We start from the raw sequence: 21,612 nt of genomic DNA, 5'->3' as shown, positions 1-21,612 counted from the left end.
TTTACATATTTGAGAAATGTAGTTAACGAAAATTTTGTTGTTATTGATTCCGAATAAACTGCTAATAATTTGCACGTAGCGAGGCTCGTTACTAACTACAAAATCCAGGAAACAAGAAGTACGATTAAAAGTAATAATTTGTTGCACGCAGTGAAGTTTCGTCATTAAAAGTTGCTTTTCCGCGGCTAATGATAATTTTTCTTAAAAGTACAAACATTCGATAACGTTGTGCGAGCGCTTAAACGAAACGCGGTAACTTATTGGTATATTGCCTGCGAAATTTTGATGATTGAGATATTTGATGTTGGATATCAATATTTTTGGGTGGAAATTCAAAAAATAAATTATTGGAAATATTTTATGTTGGATTAATATGAGATTTAAGTCAGAAAGTTACGAAGTTTTTTAATTTGATAATAAGATAATTTTGTGATGTAAAAATATAGATATTTAGAGATTAAATGATGACAGGATGAAGTTAAAAGGTGAAAAAATAGAAACAGGATAAATATGGTACAATTGTGAAAACTGAAATATTGTGAAATTGAAAACTTATAAAAGTGAAGAATTGAAGAATTGAGGAATTGAAGAATGGAAGAATTGAAGAATTGAAGAATTGAAGAATTGAAGAATTGAAGAATTGAAGAATTGAAGAATTGAAGAATTGAAGAATTGAAGAATTGAAGAATTGAAGAATTGAAGAATTGACGAATTGAAAATTTCACGAATGGGAGATTTCACGAATTGAAAATTTCACGAATGGAAGATTTTACGAATTGGAGATTTGACAAATTGAACATTTGACGAATTAAAGATTTGACGAATTGAAGAGTTGACGAATTGGAGATTTGACGAATTGAAGTTTTTACGAATGGAAGATTTGATGAATGGAAGATTTGACGAATGGAAGATTTGACGAATTGGAGATTTGACGAATTGAACATTTGATGAATTAAAGATTTGACGAATTGAAGATTTGACGAATGGAAGATTTGACGAATGGAAGATTTGACGAATTGAAGCTTTTACGAATGGAAGATTTGACGAATGGAAGAGTTGACGAATTGGAGATTTGACGAATTGAACATTTGACGAATTAAAGATTTGACGAATTGAAGATTTGACGAATTGGAGATTTGACGAATTAAAGATTTGACGAATTGAACATTTGACGAATGGAAGATTTGACGAATTGAAGCTTTTACGAATGGAAGATTTGACGAATGGAAGAGTTGACGAATTGAAGTTTTTACGAATGGAAGATTTGATGAATAGAAGATTTGACGAATTGGAGATTTGACGAATTGAACATTTGACGAATTAAAGATTTGACGAATTGAAGATTTGACCAATTGAAGAATTGAAGATTTTATGAATGGAAAAATGGAAAAATTGAAAAATTGAAAAATTGAAAAATTGAAAAATTGAAAAATTGAAAAATTGAATATTATACAACTATGACTACAAACGATCTACAATCACCAACAACCAAACGCGAACACTTGCAAGTGTCCCAGTTAATTACCAACATACCAATTACAAAGCGAATGACAAAATCATGAACTCGTCAGGAATCTCCGATAAAAACATTAATTAAAAAGGGAGTGGATGTTCGGTGAATGAGAAGGTAGAAACAGACGACGAATGAGTTTACGATCTAAAATCTACGACCTACAATTAACGTCATCTATGTTCTCCGGTGCTATTCAGCAGTTCCTATTGTAGAAAGAAAAAAATAGGCCGATCGGATTGCTGGCCGGAGACTCGAACCCAGATCTTTCATTTGCCGGCTGAGTGCTCTATCAATTGAACAATCCAGGCCGTCGACCGATTCTTTCTCCTTAAACCTCATATTCGAAATACTGCTGTATCAAAGAGGCAGATCAACGCCAGAAATTGCGAATACTCTATTCAATCTTTGATTTCATTTCGACATTAGTAGCTATTTCTTTTTGTGCAGGTATTCGTCTTTTCTAGTTTTATTACAGTGCTTCACGTCGGGTGTTCGTGTGAAGGCTTTTGTTAGGGGTGGGAATGGGGTGCGGATACAATTTATTCTATTCGTGTTGGAGGTGTAGAAAGGGTAGATGAAAGTTGTAAACTGGAAATTGGGGAAACTTGTTAAATTTGGGAAATTTAGGAAATTTGTCAGATTTGTAAAATTTTTGCAGATTATTAAATTGCTAAGTAGGTCGATCTTTAAGTTTTCCAATCTGCAAAAATTTTGAAACTTTCAATTTTTCAATATATTACTTGGGTTCTTAAATCACTAGGGTGCAAAACTGACACATTTTCAAATTACTACGTTACAAATCTTTAAAAGTTTCAAATTCCTGAGTCACCACATATCAAGTCTCTACTACATTTTCATATCCTTCAAATTCCTATATGATCACTTATAAATCTTCAAATTTCTCAAATTTCTAAATCAACACATTTCAAATGCAACAATTCTTAAATTTTTTAAGTACCCTAATTATCACGTCACAGGTCCCTAAATTTCCAAATGTGTCAAATCCTAAAATTACAACATTCCAACTCTGAATCTTCAAATTCACAAATCCTCTAAATTCTGAAATCGCCAAACCACCATATCCCAAATCCCCAATTCTCAAATCTCTACATCACAAATCCCTAAATCTTGATATACCCAAACCACCACATCCCAAATCCCTAAATCTCCACATACTCAAACCACCACATCCCAAATCCTTAAATCTCCACGTACCCAAACCACCATATCCCAAATCCCCAATTCTCAAATCTCCACATCACAAATCCCTAAATCTTGATATACCCAAAACACCACATCCCAAATCCTTAAATCTCCATACACCCAAACCACCACATCCCAAATCCCTAAATTCTCACATCTCCACAATATGAAATCCCTAAATCTCCACATAACCAAACCACCACATCCCAAACTCCTATATTCTCAAATCCCTACATCCCAAATCCCCAATTCTCAAATCTCCACATCACAAATCCTTAAATCTTGATATACCCAAAACACCACATCCCAAATCCTTAAATCTCCATACACCCAAACCATCACATCCCAAATCCCTAAATTCTCACATCTCCACAATCTGAAATCCCTAAATCTCCACATATCCAAACAACCACATCCTGAACCCATAAATTCTCAAATCTCCACATCCCAAATCCTCAATTCTCAAATCTCCACATCACAAATCCCTAAATCTTGATATACCCAAAACACCACATCTCGAATCCCTAAATCTCCACATACTCAAACCACCTCATCCCAAATCCCTAATTCTCAAATCCCCACATCACAAATCCTTAAATCCCCAAATATCCAAATCTTCAAACTCCTGAAATTATGAAAGAAAAATATTTCCAAACTTCTCAACATCTTTCCAAATCACCAAATTCCATAAACCTTGCACCCCAAAAATTATCCAACTAGCATGGCATAAATAGCTTGTACCTAAATCACATTGAACTGATACTTACAACAGTTCAAGTTTAATCCGACAGAGGATCTATGAGCATCCAACACTTCACAAGACTAGTATAAAGTAAGTAGAAGCTGAACGCATTCCGTTTTAGCCTTCAGCGTGTTCTGTACGACATAATGTACTCCCTGTCATATCTAATTACGTTACCCGTAGTGTGTCATGCTTGTCTCGTTGAAACTTCGACACGAATGCGACGTTGTAACGTGTAAGTGCATTGGCTGAGGTGTATACACTTAATTGAATAAGAACTGAAGTTGACAAACTTAACCAGTTAACGTTTTGTGACAGGTCGTCATACATGCTGTAATGAAGTCTTCAGTGTCGCGATTCCATATTTACAGAGATGTAATTGGTTTTAATGAAGGTGTAAACGCAGATAGGAGGTGATTAATTTGATTTTGTTATGCTGATGACAGAGATGTGGATATTTTAAAAATTTAAATGGGTGGAATATTAGGAAATACAGGGTGTTTCATTTAAGAGGTTTCAATTATTGTTATCAAACTTGAAAGATAGAATTGAAAATTAGTTAATATTGAAAGTGAGTTAGGATACATTTAATATATATAGTAAAATTTGAATATTATAACATTTGAATGATATTACTTACATAATTTATGTTACATACAAAGTGACTTCAAACAAAAAAATACCTGAGAAGGGGTGGTATAATTACAGGATGTATTATTGACTATGAAAAAAGATGGTCTAATAGTTTATTATTTAAGTAAACGCAATAAGGAATTCTTAAATGTCGAAGAATGTTGATGAACTCTGTTAGAGCCAATCAGAGGCATCTGCCATCTTCTCAGCTCCCAACGATATGTTTCGTATATTATATTTCTAAAAAAAACTCATTTCAAGGTCAGTGTAAATGTCATATCAAGGCTAGGTTCTTTCATTGTAAAAATTATTTACATGTTCGATTTAAGTGACACCCTGTATAAAATAAATATGTTTAAAGTGAATTTAAAATAAATTTAAACTAAATTTAAAATGAATCTAAAATAAATTAAAAATGAATCTAAAATATATTTATAATGTATTAAAATAAATATACTGCACGAAAAAATATGAAAATATTATATTATACAAAAGCAGTTAATTTTCTATTTGTACCTCAAGGAATATAAATAAAATAATCAAAAGAGAAATAAAACAGAAGGGAAATCATATTTGTAAGCAAGTAGGTAAGACTTATTTGAATAATTGAAGAGGACACTCATTTTTAAGAGTACTTTGGGAAAAATGCATTAAGGAACCTCTACGAGTGTGAAGAATCGAGCTGAATGAATTATGTATTTAGGAACAAACAATTCTTTGTCTCTATGTAGATCTGATTTAATCTCACTTTTCTGTCCAGCTACTGAATAAACCACTGATATTCTTGACTTTAATGCACAGTCTCCATCTTTATATACTGCCTCTATAACTTCTTTGTACTATAATTCTTTATTCGTTAGATATCTATGCGTTGTATAATCACTCGTTAGATATTTGCGTGTTCTATAATCACTCGTTAGATATTTACGCGTTGTGTAGCCACTCGTTAGATATTTGCGTGTTCTATAACCATTCGTTAGATATTTACGTGTTCTATAGCCACTCGTTAGATATTTGCGTGTTCTATAGCCCCTCGCTAGATATTTACGCGTTGTGTAGCCACTCGTTAGATATTTGCGTGTTCTACAGCCACTCGTTAGATATTTGCGTATTCTATAGCCACTCGTTAGATATTTGCGTGTTCTATAGCCACTCGTTAGATATTTGCGTGTTCTATAGCCATTCGTTAGATATCTGCGTGTTCTATAGCCACTCGTTACATATTTGCGTGTTCTATAACCACTCGTTAGATATCTACGCGTTGTATAGCCACTCGTTAGATATCTACGCATTGTACAACCACTCGTTAGATATTTGCGTGTTCTATAGCCACTCGTTAATTTCTCGTGCATTAAAATCACAAGATTTACGTGTAAGAATTTTGTGCGTAACATTTGAGCGTATTAAATTTCTACGCGATAGAGTTCGATACGTTAAATCCCTATGTGATAGATTCCTGTGCGTTATATTCCTGCGCGATAGATTCCTACATATTGTGCCCCTACGCGTTGTATTCATACGCGTTAAATTTCTATGCGTTGAACTCTCACACGTTGAATTCTCACATGTTATAAAACTATATATTAAATTTCTATGCGATAGATCCCTCACGTTATTCCTAACGCGTTAAATTCCCACGTGTTAAATTTCTACGTGTCAATTCCCACACGTCAAACTTCTACGTGTCGAATTTCTACGCGTCAAACTTCTACGTATCAAACTTCTACGACTCAAATTCCTACGTCTTGTATACTTATGTGTTATATCCCTACTCGTTAAATTTCTATGTGTCAAATTTCTATGCGTCAAACTTCTACGTGTCATATTTCTACGCGTCAAACTTCTACGTATGAAACTTCTACGCGTCAAGGTTCTACGACTCAAATTCCTACGTGTTATGTACCTGTGTGTTGTTATATCCCTACGCATTAAATTCTTACGTGTTAAAATCCTACGCATTGTTATTGCACGTGTTCTTCTCTCTGCTGATTAAATTCCTAAATATTGTCCACTGGTTCAACAATATGTATCACAGAAGAATTGAGAGTTGTGTAACCACATACTAAATCACCACTTACTATCTCCTCATGCAGCACAACCAGATACATTCAAACTCCACCAAAATGATGCCAATAACGATTCCACAAAAATGCTTAAAATATTTTCTGAAACTTCAAATCTCAAATTTGTTTCTGTAAATTTAACGTTTCCACTTGTCCTGAAGAGTAACGTGATCGACAATCCCAGCTCTTCAGTTTAATTCGTCCGTTTGAAATAAACGATCGAAAGCTCTCGGCGAGCCATTTGCGAGTGAAAAAGAACGCGGTATACATCGCACGTCAAATGAAAATCCACCCACAGTAGATAATAATTCGGATGGAATGGAAAGTAAAAATTACGAGAAACAAATCCTTCGTGAAAGAAGACATCGGCTAATGTACACAGACCTGCAGAATGTACGCTCAAAAAGATCTTTGAAGAGGAGAAGTTCTCTTCTTTGCTTAACCTCCTTAACTTTTATAGAGCAGCTCCTCAAACTTTCATACTACGATAACTTCTACATTTCCCTCGTATATCATGCAATTATTTCCGTATATGCATGGAGGGTTGTCTAACTTTTACGTCGAAAACTGTTTTCGATAACTGGGGACAGGGTATAGGGGACCAAAGGTATTTGCTCTGTTGATGCAATTACTGTGGTTATGTTTTTCGCAAAATTTTTGGTTATGACAATCTCTCTTTCTCGACTTGTTTGATATGTGATAGATTTGCAATTATGAGTTGCTTAGTGAGGAGTGAAGGTTAGATTCTGTATTTGTAGATAAAAGTTTAAGGTTAGGGTCCATAGTTGCAGGTAATAGTTCAAGATTAGATTCTATACTTAATCTTTTCATTATGAAATATAATAAATTTGTAACGTGACGCAAATCTTATGATATATATTGTAAGGAATTAAGGTTAGGTCACTTATAAGTAAGATAAGAGTTAAAGGTTAAGTTTCATGGTTGCAGGTTTAAGGTTAGGTTCTATATTTAAGCAGTTTAAGGTTAGGTTCTATATTTAATCTTGTTACTATGTGATACAATGGACTTGTAATGTGATGAAAATTCTTATAATGTATATAGGTTAGGTTCCATATTTCTAGATAAGAGTTTAAGGTTGAGTTCCATAATTGCTGGTAGCAGTTTGAGGTTAGGTTCTATATTTAATCTTGTTACTATGTGATACAATGGACTTGTAATGTGATGAAAATTCTTATGATGTATATAGGTTAGATTCCATATTTGCAGATGAGAGTTCAAGGTTAAGTTCCATGGTTGCAGGTAACATTTTTAGGTTAGGTTCTATATTTACCCTTTTTGCAATGTGATACAATGAACGTGTAACGTGATGCAAAATCTTATGATGTATATAGGTTAGGTTCCATATTTGTAGATGAAAATTTAAGGTTATGTTCCATGGTTGCAGGTAGCAGTCTTAGGTTAGGTTCTGTATCTAACCTTTTTACTATGTCATACAATAGATTTGTAACGTGATGCAAATTCTTATGATATATTTTGTAAGGAATCAAGGTTATTTTCCATACTTATATATAACAGTCTAAGGTTACCAATATTCATAACAGTTTAAAGCTAACTTCTGGGTCATTCCACGCCAAATCGATCACTTTTGGAAGTCACCATCTCCGATTTTGCTCTAATCGAAATATATTGTAGTCCATGTGAAATTAGGGGGGGGTTTAAGTCATCATTTTGCCGGTTTCGAATTTGTTAATGAATGACAAGCCGTCAAAGTTTGCAATTTTTGCCCATTTTGGCGAAAATGGGGTCCACTTGGGAATTTTTTTCTCAGAAACTACTGAACCGATTTAGCTAAATTTTTTTTTGTTTTATTCGTGAAGGTTTGGGCTATTTCAAAATATTTTTTTTAACTTTGTCAATTTGTTATAAATTGTTGAAAAATTTAAACAAATTCTTTTTTTGCGTTTTTCTCAATGAGGGGCGTAAAGGGTTAAAATTAAAAAAAAATATGTTCATATTCTTCGAAGCTTCCCCTTTAAAATGAGCCCTTTAGAACGATGGAGCCTCGAAAATTGACGTCTCTACAAGCTGGAAAAGGACGCGGGGTACCCCGGTTTCAGGTAGGCGAGTCGCGCATTCAGCTATTATGATGGGTTGTTTTACATCACTGGCCTCAAAACTATACAAGGAGACTTCGTACGCGATTAAATGACTCTATTGGTACCTAGCAAAGTATATTAGTACTTACTTTTGACGAATCACACATTTTTTAATCATAACTTCATTCATAGACATTAGTTCGTATATTTATTGTTTATATTTTAAAAAAGGCATCATTACTTGATAGAATTCGCAAAAAAGTGGTGATTTCTTTCTATCGCAGTAGGATAGTAGTGGGTTGTGATCAAAAGTATGGAAAGTATTGTGTGTGGTTGGAAAAAATTTAATGACAGTTAGTTCATACACTAAGTACGGAGCCATCATTATCGTACGAGCAAGTCCTACTTTATTTTCTTTATTTGATAATGACGCAAAGCTGAGAAAACTTTTAGACCCTGTTATTAATAATGCTGTTGCCAAAGGAGCTTATAAATAATCGGTATATTTAATATATTCATTTTGTGTTACATAATTAAATGCTATGTTCGAAAAAGATGATTCTGCCCATTCAAATAAATCTTTAGGAGTGAGAAATGAATTTTTTCGAACAATCTTTGTAAGCTAACGTACATTGCAAGTTTTTTAGTGCTCCCTTCAATAGGATAGCATGACCCCTCTATCGTGAGTAGTTGCACAAGAATGCCATTTTGCAAAAACACCGAAATCACTTAAATGAATAGTTGAATTAATAAAACTCTTTTTGCTTTCATATTGCGTAGCTATCTCGAGAGATATGTTTTTTTACAGCCTAATGACTTTTACTCTCTTATTATTTTCAAACCGATAACCAAACAAATAGTTCACGCTTATATCACTTTAGGATTAAATCTAACATAACTATAAGTGTATTATTGGCCAAGAGTGAGTACTAATATACATTACTAGGTATGAACAGCATCATTTAGTCGTATACGAAGTCTTGTCGTATTGTTTTGAGACCGGTGGATATAAAAACCGATCATAATAGCAGAGCACACAACTCACCCACCTGAAATCGGGGTACCCCGCGTCCTTTTCCAGCTTGTAGAGACGTCAATTTTTGAGGCTCCATCGTTCTAAAGGGCTCATTTTAAAGGGGAAGCTTCGAAGAATATGAACATATTTTTTTTTAATTTTAACCCTTTACGCCCCTCATTGAGAAAAACGCAAAAAAAGAATTTGTTTAAATTTTTCAACAATTTATAACAAATTGACAAAGTTAAAAAAAATATTTTGAAATAGCCCAAACCTTCACGAATAAAACAAAAAAAAATTTAGCTAAATCGGTTCAGTAGTTTCTGAGAAAAAAATTCCCAAGTGGACCCCATTTTCGCCAAAATGGGCAAAAATTGCAAACTTTGACGGCTTGTCATTCATTAACAAATTCGAAACCGGCAAAATGATGACTTAAACCCCCCCTAATTTCACATGGACTACAACATATTTCGATTAGAGCAAAATCGGAGATGGTGACTTCCAAAAGTGATCGATTTGGCGTGGAATGGCCCTTCTATATTTATGGCTAACAGTTTAAGGTTAGGGATCACGTTTATAGGTAACAGTTTAAGGTTAGGGATCACGTTTATAGATAACAGTTTAAGACTAGGGATCATATTTATAGCTAACTGTTTTAGAGACCACGTTTATAGCTAACAATTTTAGGTAACCACATTTACATCGCACTGAGGTTATTATTTACAAGTTAACAGTTTTTCAATTTTGTTAATTTTTCATCATTGTTACTTTTATTGCTGTTATTATTTACAAGTTACCAGTTCTTTGATGTATCAATTTTTCATAATTGTTATTTTTATTGTTGTTTGTGTAACTAAAGCTACGTGACTCAATATATTTGTAATGTTATCGCTATTCAAAAATTCATAGTACATATAATAATTTCATATTAGGTTAGTTTTAAGTTTAGGTACCATGTACGTAATATTTTTAGGTTATGGACGAAATTAGGTGACTATAAAGTTAGGTAGAATTTGTACAGGTTATAATTCATAGTTGTTGATAATTATTTATAATTATTCATAAAATATAATAGGTTATAATGTATCATTATTAATTTATCATTATTATTCATCTTATTAATTTCATCAAAATTATTATCCTCATCTTTCTCTTTGCAATAAAATGATCCATATTTACTTTTATATATTTTGCTCCACTATCACAACAATAATGGTCAACCTCATAATAATTATAGTAAATCTAAGAATAATTTACAATTGCAATCCTTTATAAACACTTCATTTCTCTAAAAACTTATCACAAGAAACAATGTTTTGAATCACATTTCATATCATCCTAATTTTCATAAAACCACGCAAGGATCAATAACGCCGAACACTTTGTCCCGCATAGAAACGCTCTTAAACCATTAATTTTCAGGGTTTCTCGTAACTGTGGATTCGATAATGACACATGGATTATAGGTATCACTTACCATCACATTGTTCAGAGTGAATGAGAGATGCGCCGGTGGCTTCGAGGGTGGTAAGCTACAATTTGCCCTCAAAGTCTCTCCCGGGTCGTAACGTTCACGTTCCGATACGATAATGGGTGTGCCTTCTGGTAGAGCTGAAACATAATAATTCCATGAATCCCTCTTTATATGCATTATCAACGAGGTACTTGTTTCGTGTCCTCGAAACGGTATAGCTTATGGACAATGCAGTTCGGGGAAATTTGAAGAGTAGTCAAACATTTCCGGCTTTTTAAATCATTACGTTTTCGGATTTGCAAATTGTGGGATTTATTATAGTATTTTGTGTTGTACTGTTTGGATTTTGAGGTCTTTGAATTTTTTAGGTTGATTTATTCTTAAATTTCAAGGGTTTTTGATTTCTATGTTTTCCTATTTCTAAGTTTATGGATTTTTTTCAGTTTTTAATTTTTCAGATATATTTTTTCATTTTAAACTTTTGAGACTTCTATATTTTTTCATTTTGAACTTTTCAGATTTCTATATATTTCAATTTGGAGCTTTTCAGATTTCTATCATTTTCAATTTCAAATTTTTGAGATTTTTCATATTTTTCAATTTCGAAATTTTCAGATTTCTATATTTTTTAATTTCGAACTTTTGGGATTCCTATAATTTTTAATTTCGAACTTTTGAGATTTCTATATTTTTCAATTTCGAAATTTTTAGATTTCTATATTTTTCAATTTCGAAATTTTGAGATTTCTATATTTTCCAATTTTGAAATTTTGAGATTTCTATAATTTTTAATTTCGAACTCTTGAGATTTCTATATTTTTCAATTTCGAAATTTTCAGATTTCTATATTTTTCAATTTTGAAATTTTCAGATTTCTATATTTTTCAATTTCGAAATTTTGAGATTTCTATATTTTCCAATTTTGAAATTTTGAGATTTCTATAATTTTTAATTTCGAACTCTTGAGATTTCTATATTTTTCAATTTCGAAATTTTCAGATTTCTATATTTTTCAATTTTGAAATTTTCAGATTTCTATATTTTTCAATTTTGAAATTTTCAGATTTCTATATTTTTTAATTTTGAACTTTTGAGATTTCTATAATTTTTAATTTTGAACTCTTGAAATTTCTATATTTTTCAATTTCGAAATTTTCAGATTTCTATATTTTTCAGTTTTGAAATTTTCAGATTTCTATATTTTTTAATTTCGAACTTTTGAGATTCCTATATTTTTCAACTTCGAATTACTTAGATCACCAAATTTCTTGATTTCTATAATTTTAGATTTATAACTTCAAATTTCTACGTCCTTGAATTTCCAATATTCCAAATCACAGTATTTTTGAATTTCGAAAATTTTCAAATGTCCAATCACTTCAAACATATTTAAAACTATAATAGACCCTTATAAATGCTTCATATATTATTTATAAGTACTACATTGCATTAGAGAGTGTCTCACACATATGTCACATGTGTACATAACATATTACACATATGCTAAATAATCCAAAATATTTTATTTGTACATTATATTTTTATATTGTATCTTATAAAACATCAAATATTTAAACAACTAACATTCTCAATTACCTAAATAATAATACAAAATAAACTAAAATTTTTCATTACAAAATTAATCAGTATATCACTTTCGTTACAACCAAAACAATGAAGCACAAGAAAATCGAATTTCGCGCACAGAGTTTTGTCCTCGCCCGTTAATTAATTCAATTAAGTTGAGTCGTTTTAAAAGCAACTGTTTGTAATCTGGCTTCAAAACAGACAAAAGAAACACGTACGAGGTAATGCAGCACTTTGTTAGCAAACAACGCTGCGTTTGCATTGATTTTATATCGATACATTTGCACTTTTAATTATGATAATGTTGCCATATCCTATTCCTCTGCGCCATAAGATCAGCCATTTTGTAGCAACTTCAATAAAAGAAAGAGCCTTTTTCTTGCTCACCAGCTGCTTTCGCGTAGTGTAAGTTGAACCATTTTTGTTACTGTCTGCAGCACCTTGTTCGATGAAATAAAATTTGGTCAAGAAATGGGGGTTTGGGATGATTTTGGGAAATTTTGTTGTTCTGAGGATTTAACAATGTAATTTGTAATAGAGATGTGGTTATTAATTAGGTGGAAATAGTATAATAGAGATGGAAAGCTTTTTATTTAATGAAAAGTCGTGGATTAAATTTTCTGAATTTCTGAATACTTCAATTGAAAAATTTTGTAATAGTGAAGAATTGGAATTTTTTGATTTGTGAGATTTTTGTGTTTTAAGTTCTTCAAGTTTTTAAATCTTGAAATCACTGAAAAGTATTCATAATTACAATTCTAGATATTTCAAATTTTCTGTACATCAATTTTTCTATATTTCAAATTTTCTGTATATCAATTTTTCTATATTTCAAATTTTCATAGTTCATTTTGAAATTTCATGTTTGAAGTATTCTATATTTAATAAATTTTCAAATTTCTGAATATGGAATTGTTCAAGTATGAAATTTTTATATTCGAAACTTTTGTAACCTAATCTCTAACTTTTTATGTTCCTCAATTCTCAAATTTCCAAATCGCAAAATTATTAAATTTTCAAGTACCACCATTTCAAATCTTCAAATTCACAAGTCCACCAACCTCCAAATCCACAAATCCCCAAGTCCTGAGATCCTCAAATCCTCAAATACCCAAATTTCCAATTTCTCTAATTTTCAATTTCTTAAACTTCCAAGTTCTGAAGTTTCCAATTCCCTAAATATCCAAATTCGCAAAATTCGCAAAATTCTCAAATTTCAAATTTCTTAAACTTCCAAGTTCCCAACTTTCCAATTCCCTAAATTTCCAAATTCTCAAATTTTCAAGTTCCTAAGTTTCTACTTCCCTAAATTTCCAAACTCTCAAAATTCCCTAAATTCCCAAATCTCCAAGTTCCAAAATCTCCAAATTCCTAAACCTCGGAATGCCTAGATTTCTAAATTCCCTAATCTCCAAATGGCCAAATCTTCAAATTCTCAAATCTCTAAATTCCCAAATCTCCAAAGTCCCAAACCTCCAAATGCCTAAATCCCTAAATTCCCAAATCTTCATATTCCTAAATCTCCAAATTCCCAAATCGCCAAATTTCCAAATCTCAAAATTCCCAAATTTCCAAATTCCTAAATCTCCAAATTCCCAAACTTCGAAATGCCTAAATCTCTAAATTCCCAAATCTCCAAATGTCCATATCTCTAAATTCCCAAATCTCCAAATTCCCAAACTTCGAAATGCCTAAATCTCTAAATTCCCAAATCTCCAAATGTCCATATCTCTAAATCCCCAAATCCCCAAATCCCCAAATTCCCTAACTCTCAAATTCCCAGAATCATCAAATCTCCCAAAACCCTAACCCCAAACCCCCAAATTCCGAAATCCCCAAATCCTCAAATCCCCAAATTCCCAAATCCCCAAATCACCAAATCCCCAAATCCCCAAACCCCAAAAATCCGTAGTTAAAATCCACAAATCCCAAAACACCAAATCTCCATCTCCAAAGTTCCCAAACCCACAAATCTCCAGATTCTCAATCCTCAGTACCTTTAATGTCACTAAACCGCCCGACGCCTTCCATGTTTCATAATCCTCCATTTCCTACTCTCTAACCTAATAATTTACATACATTTCGACTCCGACAATTGTGACAATGAATTCTTCAGCGAGTTAAATTGCATTTTCATATTTCAACAGCGTCGCCACGGAACTCGGCGCAGTAGTAGGGGGTGAAAACAAAAAGAATTTCAAAGCCATTGATTTGAAATAAACGAGACCGTTCCAAGTTCAACCGCATGCATTCGACTTTCCATTAAGTATATTGGATTTTCGACCGCTGTCGACAAATCTTTCAGGCCAATCGGAATAATGGTTCGAACTGGGTCAGAGTATTGTTGCAAAATATTAACGATATAAGTCGTACGCGTATCGGAAGTAAATGGCTCGAGAAAATCGGAATGATATATGTATATATCGGTTATATTGCAGCAACGGATGTACCAAACTGAGCATTCGCGATCAACTCGTTGCTCTTCCAATCGCGATTTTCAATTACATTTGGTTCGTTGAATTTAAACGGGTTCAGAATGCGTCGTGTGATAAATGGCGAAATTCTGTAATTTTTCTTCTTGTAAGCTTATCATGTTACTTTTGTTATAAACGACCCTTCTTAAATCTCTGTCTTCTCTTCAAAATAACAACCAATCTTGTAGCAAATAAATGTGTCAGATTTTGAGATGGAATTTGAAGAGATAGATAGAATTTGAGGTTAGGTTGCATGGTGTCAGAAGTAATTTGTATTATTCAGAACTTGTAAGTACTCTACATATTCACATACGTATTTCCACATACATGATACATGATTTAATTTTTTTTTTATATACGCAATAATTTTGTGTCGACAATTTCGTAAAAATCCAGTTTCAACGATTTTGTCAAAAACCAATTTTTGATTATGCAGTACTTTCATTCACTTGTCAAGTTTTAATTAATTCAACTAAACTTCAAATTCAAATATTTTTCGATGCGAGGAATATTTCAACTTCAACCCCGTTTAAATATTTTTCGAAATTCGGAACACTTTTACTTTAACAAACTCGTTTAAATATTTTTGGAGGTTAGGTTTTTCAGCGTGTTTAAATAATTTTTGATGTTAAGAATATTTTTAGTTTGACCTCGTCGAAATTTTTAATAGGGTAAGTTTGGAAGAGGTGTCTTAAAATCATATATTTCAGGAAGAATAAATATTATGCACAACGATTTGTAAAATTAATGATATTTTGCAAAAATGTAATTTGTATAAAATTATTGTGGATTGTATCATCAGAATGTCATAACGAATGTGCATTATAAAACTACCCTTAAAATATTGTATAAAAGCAAGAATAAATTATTTCATGTTAAAACAAAAATAAATTAATTCGTATAATGACAAGAATACATTAATTCATGTAATTAAAAAAATGAATAAATTCATATAATTACAAGAATAAATTAATTCGTGTAGTTACAAAAATGAATTAATTCATATAATAATGAGAATAAATTAATTCGTGCAATAACAAAAATAAATTAATTCGTATAATGACAAGAATGCATTAATTCATGTAATTAGAAAAATGAATAAATTCATATAATAACAAGAAAAAATTAATTCAAGTCACAAAAAGAATAAATGCCTTCTTCAACAAAAATTCCCTGCAACAACAAAAATGAATTAATTCATGTAATAACGAAAAATAAATTAATTCATGCAAAAACGAAAATGACTTAATTCATATAATAATAAGAAAAAATTATTTCAAGTAACAATAAGAATAAATGACTTCTCAAAAAAATTCTCTAGACACCAGTGGTTCTCATGTACAAACAACAATGAACTACATACGACCTAAAAATAACTAAAAAATGTGCAAAATGTACTAAGAACATCAAGTTTTAAATTAGAGTGCAAATGTACAATTTTCGAAATTCCTCAACTTCACGGTTCGAAGGAACAGCAAAAATTAGCAGAGCTTCATTTATCAGTGACTAATTAGCATTTCGTGATAAAACCGTTGTAACGAGTCAATTTAAGGGGAAGTGAAATTAGACCGGTCACTGTCGAGTTTAATTTTACAATCGAGTGAGCCGACCGAAGATCACTGCTTCTCACTTATCTACAACCAAGCGGGAACGGAAACTAGAACCGATTACCACGAAGTGAAGTGAGGGAAATAACCGTTTACCCTCTCACCTTGTCGGTGATAAACCGGTGATTCGCGAAACGATAGAACGACTAATCGAATTTCAGTTATGTTATCGTCTTCCGTGTATGAATGGTGTTCCGGCTCGACTGCGCTCCCGTTATTGCCGAGCTATTCCCGTTTTTCTACATAAACTGCAAACATGGTTCTACCTTTTCCCGGGAAACGAATTTTTGGACGGGCGTGAAAGAAAATCGTATCGATTCTGCTTCGAACGAAACAGAGGAAATGAATTTTACACGGAACGAATTGTGTATCGGAAGGGATTGTAACGCAAACAATTCTTCAAGTTTTCAGTTTATGATTACACATGTTGAGAAAATATTTGAACACAAGGTGTGTAAATATGAAGTATAAATACTCTCTGCACATTTACTTCAAAATTAAAAAAAATACTGACTAGTCCATATTGCCAGAAAGGCGAAATTTCGTAATTTCAAAAATTGATCTGTGTAAAACTTATCGATTTGTGTATCGATAATGTCTGTTACATATTATTCAAATTATTTGGAAATTAGCCTTAATTACTATTAGAAATGTACGAATTACTTGTAGCACGTTTTGAATCTCCCGCGCGCCGGCCATAATGGACGCCATATGGACGCCATATTGTTTCTTGCTTAGCATTAAGGTTAACTTTTGTTTTCTGACAGTTATTTTAATAATTACACAAAATTATTGTTGTAATACATAGATTAATTCATTTGTTCTTGAAATTATATATATTTATACAATTTTAAGAGCTATTTATATCTAGAAAACTTCAGAAATTAATATTTAGATAATTAGTAGTTCACATACGTTAATATCCACATTCGTTACTTAAATATTATCCACACATTATTACCTAAATATTATTATTATTTATCCAGAAATTATTATCAAAATATCTATGTATAAATAATCTTACAAATATAAATAAAAGCAGATAAATAGTCTGAAATATTAAGACAATATCAAGCACCCATAAGAATCTAATCCCATCGAAAGTGAAATATTAAAATCGAAAGTCAATTCACAAGTATAAAATAGTACATTACGTTTTAAGAAGCTGCAAACTTTTCGAAGTTTCAATATTTACGCCGGGATGAACGTCGAACACGGCTAGGAATCGATATAAAAGGTCGACCTACGGAATTCGCGAGTAAGTACGATTTTTCTCCGACTACGTGAAAACTGCGGCAGGCCAAGATTCGTTTACTTTAAGAACATCCTGCGGTATTATCGTAAAATATGAAATTCATATCCGTGCCAGCGCAAAGGATAGTCTTCCACGTCGTCGTCGTCGTGCATCGAAGAAAAATTCTCCCTCTGCTTTCAAGTGCGGCTAATAAAGAACGTGTTCCATGAATATTATTCCAATGCCAATCGTAATGACTTTCGCCGCAGCTGTAGCGTTCTGACTATGTCCGTCGTCGAAAGTTCGTTATAATTTTATGCCTCGTTTCAATCGAATACATACTTCCGCGGGATCAAAATTATTATTCGTAGTAAGTATCAGAAATTTATTCTGCTTCTCTTCGAGTGTTTTTAAAAGAAACTCGACGTACCGCGTTAATGAGTGGGTACTTATTACCGCGCGAAAATTAATTCTGCTTTTTAAAGTCGAGTCTAGATAAATTTTAAGATACTGAATCGACGATGAAATTTTATTATAAGTGCATTTGGGAACTTTTTTAATAATTGTAGTATAGGTATCGATATTCACAAATCCCTAAATTTTTTCTCAGATGTCTAAATTCCTATTTTCGTAGATTCTTAGATTTCTAGGTTCATAGATTACTAAATTCCTAGATCGATAGATGTCTAGATTTCTAGATCCCAAATTCCCAAGATCTCAATCTCCCTAGAACCCAATTTCTCTAGATCCGAATTTCCCCAAATTCCTATTTCTCTAGATCCCCATCTCCCTAGATCCTAATCTCCCTCGATCTCAATCTCCCTAATTTCCAATCTCCCTAGTTTCCAATCTTCCTAATTTCCAAACTCCCTAGTTTACAATCTCCCTAGATCCCAATCTCCGTAGTTTCCAATCTCCCTAGATCCTAATCTCCCTAGTTTCCAATCTCCCTAGTATCCAATCTCCTTAGTTTCCAATCTCCCTAGTTTTCAATCTCCCTAGTTTCCAATCTCCCTAGTTTCCAATCTACCTAATTTCTAAACTCCCTAGTTTCCAATCTCCCTAGATCCCAATCTCCCTAGTTTCCAATCTCCCTAGTTTCCAATCTCCCTAGATCCCAATCTCCCTAGTTTCCAATCTCTCTAGTTTCCAATCTCCTTAATTTCCAATCTCCCTAGTTTCCAATCTCCCTAATTTCCAAACTCCCTAATTTCCAAACTCCCTAGTTTCCAATCTCCCTAGATCCCAATCTCCCTAGTTTCCAATCTCCTTAGTTTCCAATCTCCCTAGTTTCCAATATCCCTAGTTTCCAATCTCTCTAGTTTCCAATCTCCTTAGTTTCCAATCTCCCTAGTTTCCAATCTCCCTAATTGCCAAACTCCCTAATTTCCAAACTCCCTAGTTTCCAATCTCCCTAGATCCCAATCTCCCTAGTTTCCAATCTCCCTAGATCCCAATCTTCCTAGATCCCAATCTCCCTAGTTTCCAATCTCCTTAGTTTCCAATCTCCCTAGTTTCCACTATCCCTAGTTTCCAATCTCTCTAGTTTCCAATTTCCCTAGTTTCCAATCTTCCTAAATTCCTAAATCTCTAGATCCCCTAAATCCCTCAATCCCTAAATTCCCAGATCCCTAAATCCCCAAATCCCCAAATCCCAAAATCCCTAGATTTCTTCATCTCTAGATGTCTAATTCCCTAGATTCCAAGATTTCCAGATCTCTAAATCCCTATATTCCTAAATTCCTTGATACCTAAACCCCCAGCGCCCAATATCCCTAAATTTTGATAGTCCTAAATTCATCATTCCTCACATATGTAGATTCCAAGATTTCTAAATGTCTACATACCAAGATTTCTAGATTTGCATATGTATTTCTAGATCCCCCATTTCACGTATGATTTATGTGAATGTAATAAAATGAATTTATAGAAAAGCTCTTTGGAGATAATTACTTGTCGACAGAATCTAATAATATCTACCAGGATGCTCCCAGCTGCTCATAAGACTTAAGTTAAATAGAGGAAGAGTGGAAAAGCGTGACAAGTAAGATATTTCTTAGAAGTGACAGCTAATTAAAATTCTCTGGGGGAGTAGGAGTAACTAACGTAAGAGAAGTTGGTTACTCGAAGTTATAAATTTTAACCAACGGTATATTAGCTCCGTGAGGGATGTATAGCGCCACATCTCATTTGGCCCTTTCTTCGGACAAGGTCTTTATCTCTGCGGATCTTGCACGATGTATTGCGTTATTAAATGTAACGATCAGTGCTAATGAAAGAAGGTAGTTGGAAATTTTGAGAGTTTGGAAACTGGAATTGGAGATTTGGGGAGTTTTAGAAATTGTGAATATTGGAGATTTGGGGACTTTTGGAAATTGTAGAATAAGAGTGGAATTTGTGAAGGTTTGGAATTTGTGAAGTTTGGAGAATTGAATATTCGAAAATACAGAGAATGGAATAATACAAAGTTTGGGGAATTTAAGGAATCTGAGAAATGTGGAATATTGAGTTTTAGGAAATTTGAGAAATTTGAGAATTCATAAAACAGGGAATTTAAGAATTAGAGACTTTGAAACCTTCTAACTCTTAAACCCACAAATTTTTATATCGTTCAATCTCCGAATCCGCAAATGTTGAAATCCTAAAATCCCCAAATCTCTAAATTTCCAAAGCCGCAAATCTCCGGACTCTGGGACATCGAAATACCTAAACCTTCAAATCCCCAAATCCCCAAATGTCCATAGCTCCGTTAAAACCTCCAATATTCAAACTTCCCATGCAATATTTAAATCTTTTAGAATTCCTGAGTGATGTGTCGCATGTGGTCTACGGTGTTAAAAGTATATTAAATAAAATATATCGCGCAAAGATTATCAATAATACACTTCGGATTATGCAGCCTCTAAAAAGAACATTTTACGATTTGATGCCGGGCCGCATGTGGCCTACGGACACGAAAGTGTTAAACTATCGATTTTCCCGCGCGAATAAATCTCGACGAGTCGAAACGGCTATAAATTTTTTTCCTGCCCGATACTCGAATGATCCAGCGATTTTCCTCTCGTGCCGCACGTGCACGCGCGAATTTATACAGGATCGCTGGCGAATTTCGCGTGCGACATTATCGCGTTTACCGGCACGGCGGGACGCAAGAGGATGCAGCTAATTTGTGTCACTGAAAGTGTTTTATACGGATGAATTCGTCCATGGCCCATGGAATATTGCGCGATACAAACGACCCATGAATCCCGCGGATTTGAATGGAAACATGCTTGCCGGGGGTTTCGACAGCCATCGTGTACCATTCGATCATCAATCTTTCTGTTCGCTTATCGGTGGTCGATTTCAAAATTGCTCTAACGATATAGGTATACCGGACGGCAGCTGTTTGATCTCAATCGTGTGCTACGGCAAAAGTCATAAACCATGAACGGTAATCGAAAAATTGCATACTTTCGCGGTACCGGACAAGTGAAACTTTGTTGTGAAATATCGTCCCAGGTGCAATGCATCTGAAATTCAATTCAGACCTTTTAGACTGCTACAATAAATACACGGGATGATGAATCTGATAATACGTTTGGTAGTGTCGCGGTGGAAATTACTGCACCACGTAATGGCGTCTGTGGAGCAGAATAATCTTTAAATTATTCGCTGTCACTTTATTTAACTAAAAATTAGTTTTTATCATACCTTCTACAGTTTGTTTACGATAGAGAAATCCATAATATTGCTCTTTTAGTAATTTGTGTATAATTCAATTAAAGTTTATAGGATGTATGAGGAATATAACAATACGTTTCATAGAGCGTGCAGCAGTGCGAGTTACTGTACTTGCGCATGCGCAAAATGGCGTCCGCAACATGGAGCAGACTAATCTTTAAATTACTCGCTATCACTTTATTTAACTAAAAATTAGTTTTTATCATACTTTCTACATTTTGTTTACTATAGAAAAATTAATAATATTGCTCTTTTAGTATTTTGTGTACAATTCAATTGAAGTTTAT

The 21,612-nt window shown here is 33.2% G+C and overlaps 1 protein-coding gene and 1 long non-coding RNA gene across 2 annotated transcripts in view; one reads left to right on the top strand and one right to left on the bottom strand.

Annotated features, from left to right (window-relative positions):
* Positions 1–21,612, bottom strand: part of LOC100881058 (uncharacterized) — a 283,887-nt gene that overhangs the window by 103,911 nt on the left and 158,364 nt on the right. The window contains exon 4 of the mRNA XM_012288797.2: positions 10,704–10,837. Within this exon, the coding sequence (XP_012144187.1) occupies positions 10,704–10,837 (134 nt within the window). The remainder of the gene's footprint in view (positions 1–10,703; positions 10,838–21,612) is intronic.
* The window catches only part of LOC143265802 (uncharacterized), a 192,579-nt gene that overhangs the window by 148,708 nt on the left and 22,259 nt on the right, over positions 1–21,612 (top strand). The gene's annotated exons all lie outside the window — the stretch shown is intronic.

Source organism: Megachile rotundata, chromosome 14, assembly GCF_050947335.1.
Source record: "Megachile rotundata isolate GNS110a chromosome 14, iyMegRotu1, whole genome shotgun sequence".
NCBI lineage: Eukaryota > Metazoa > Arthropoda > Insecta > Hymenoptera > Megachilidae > Megachile > Megachile rotundata.
The sequence above is the reverse complement of the archived record's forward strand: the minus strand, read 5'-3'. Positions and strand labels throughout refer to the sequence as shown.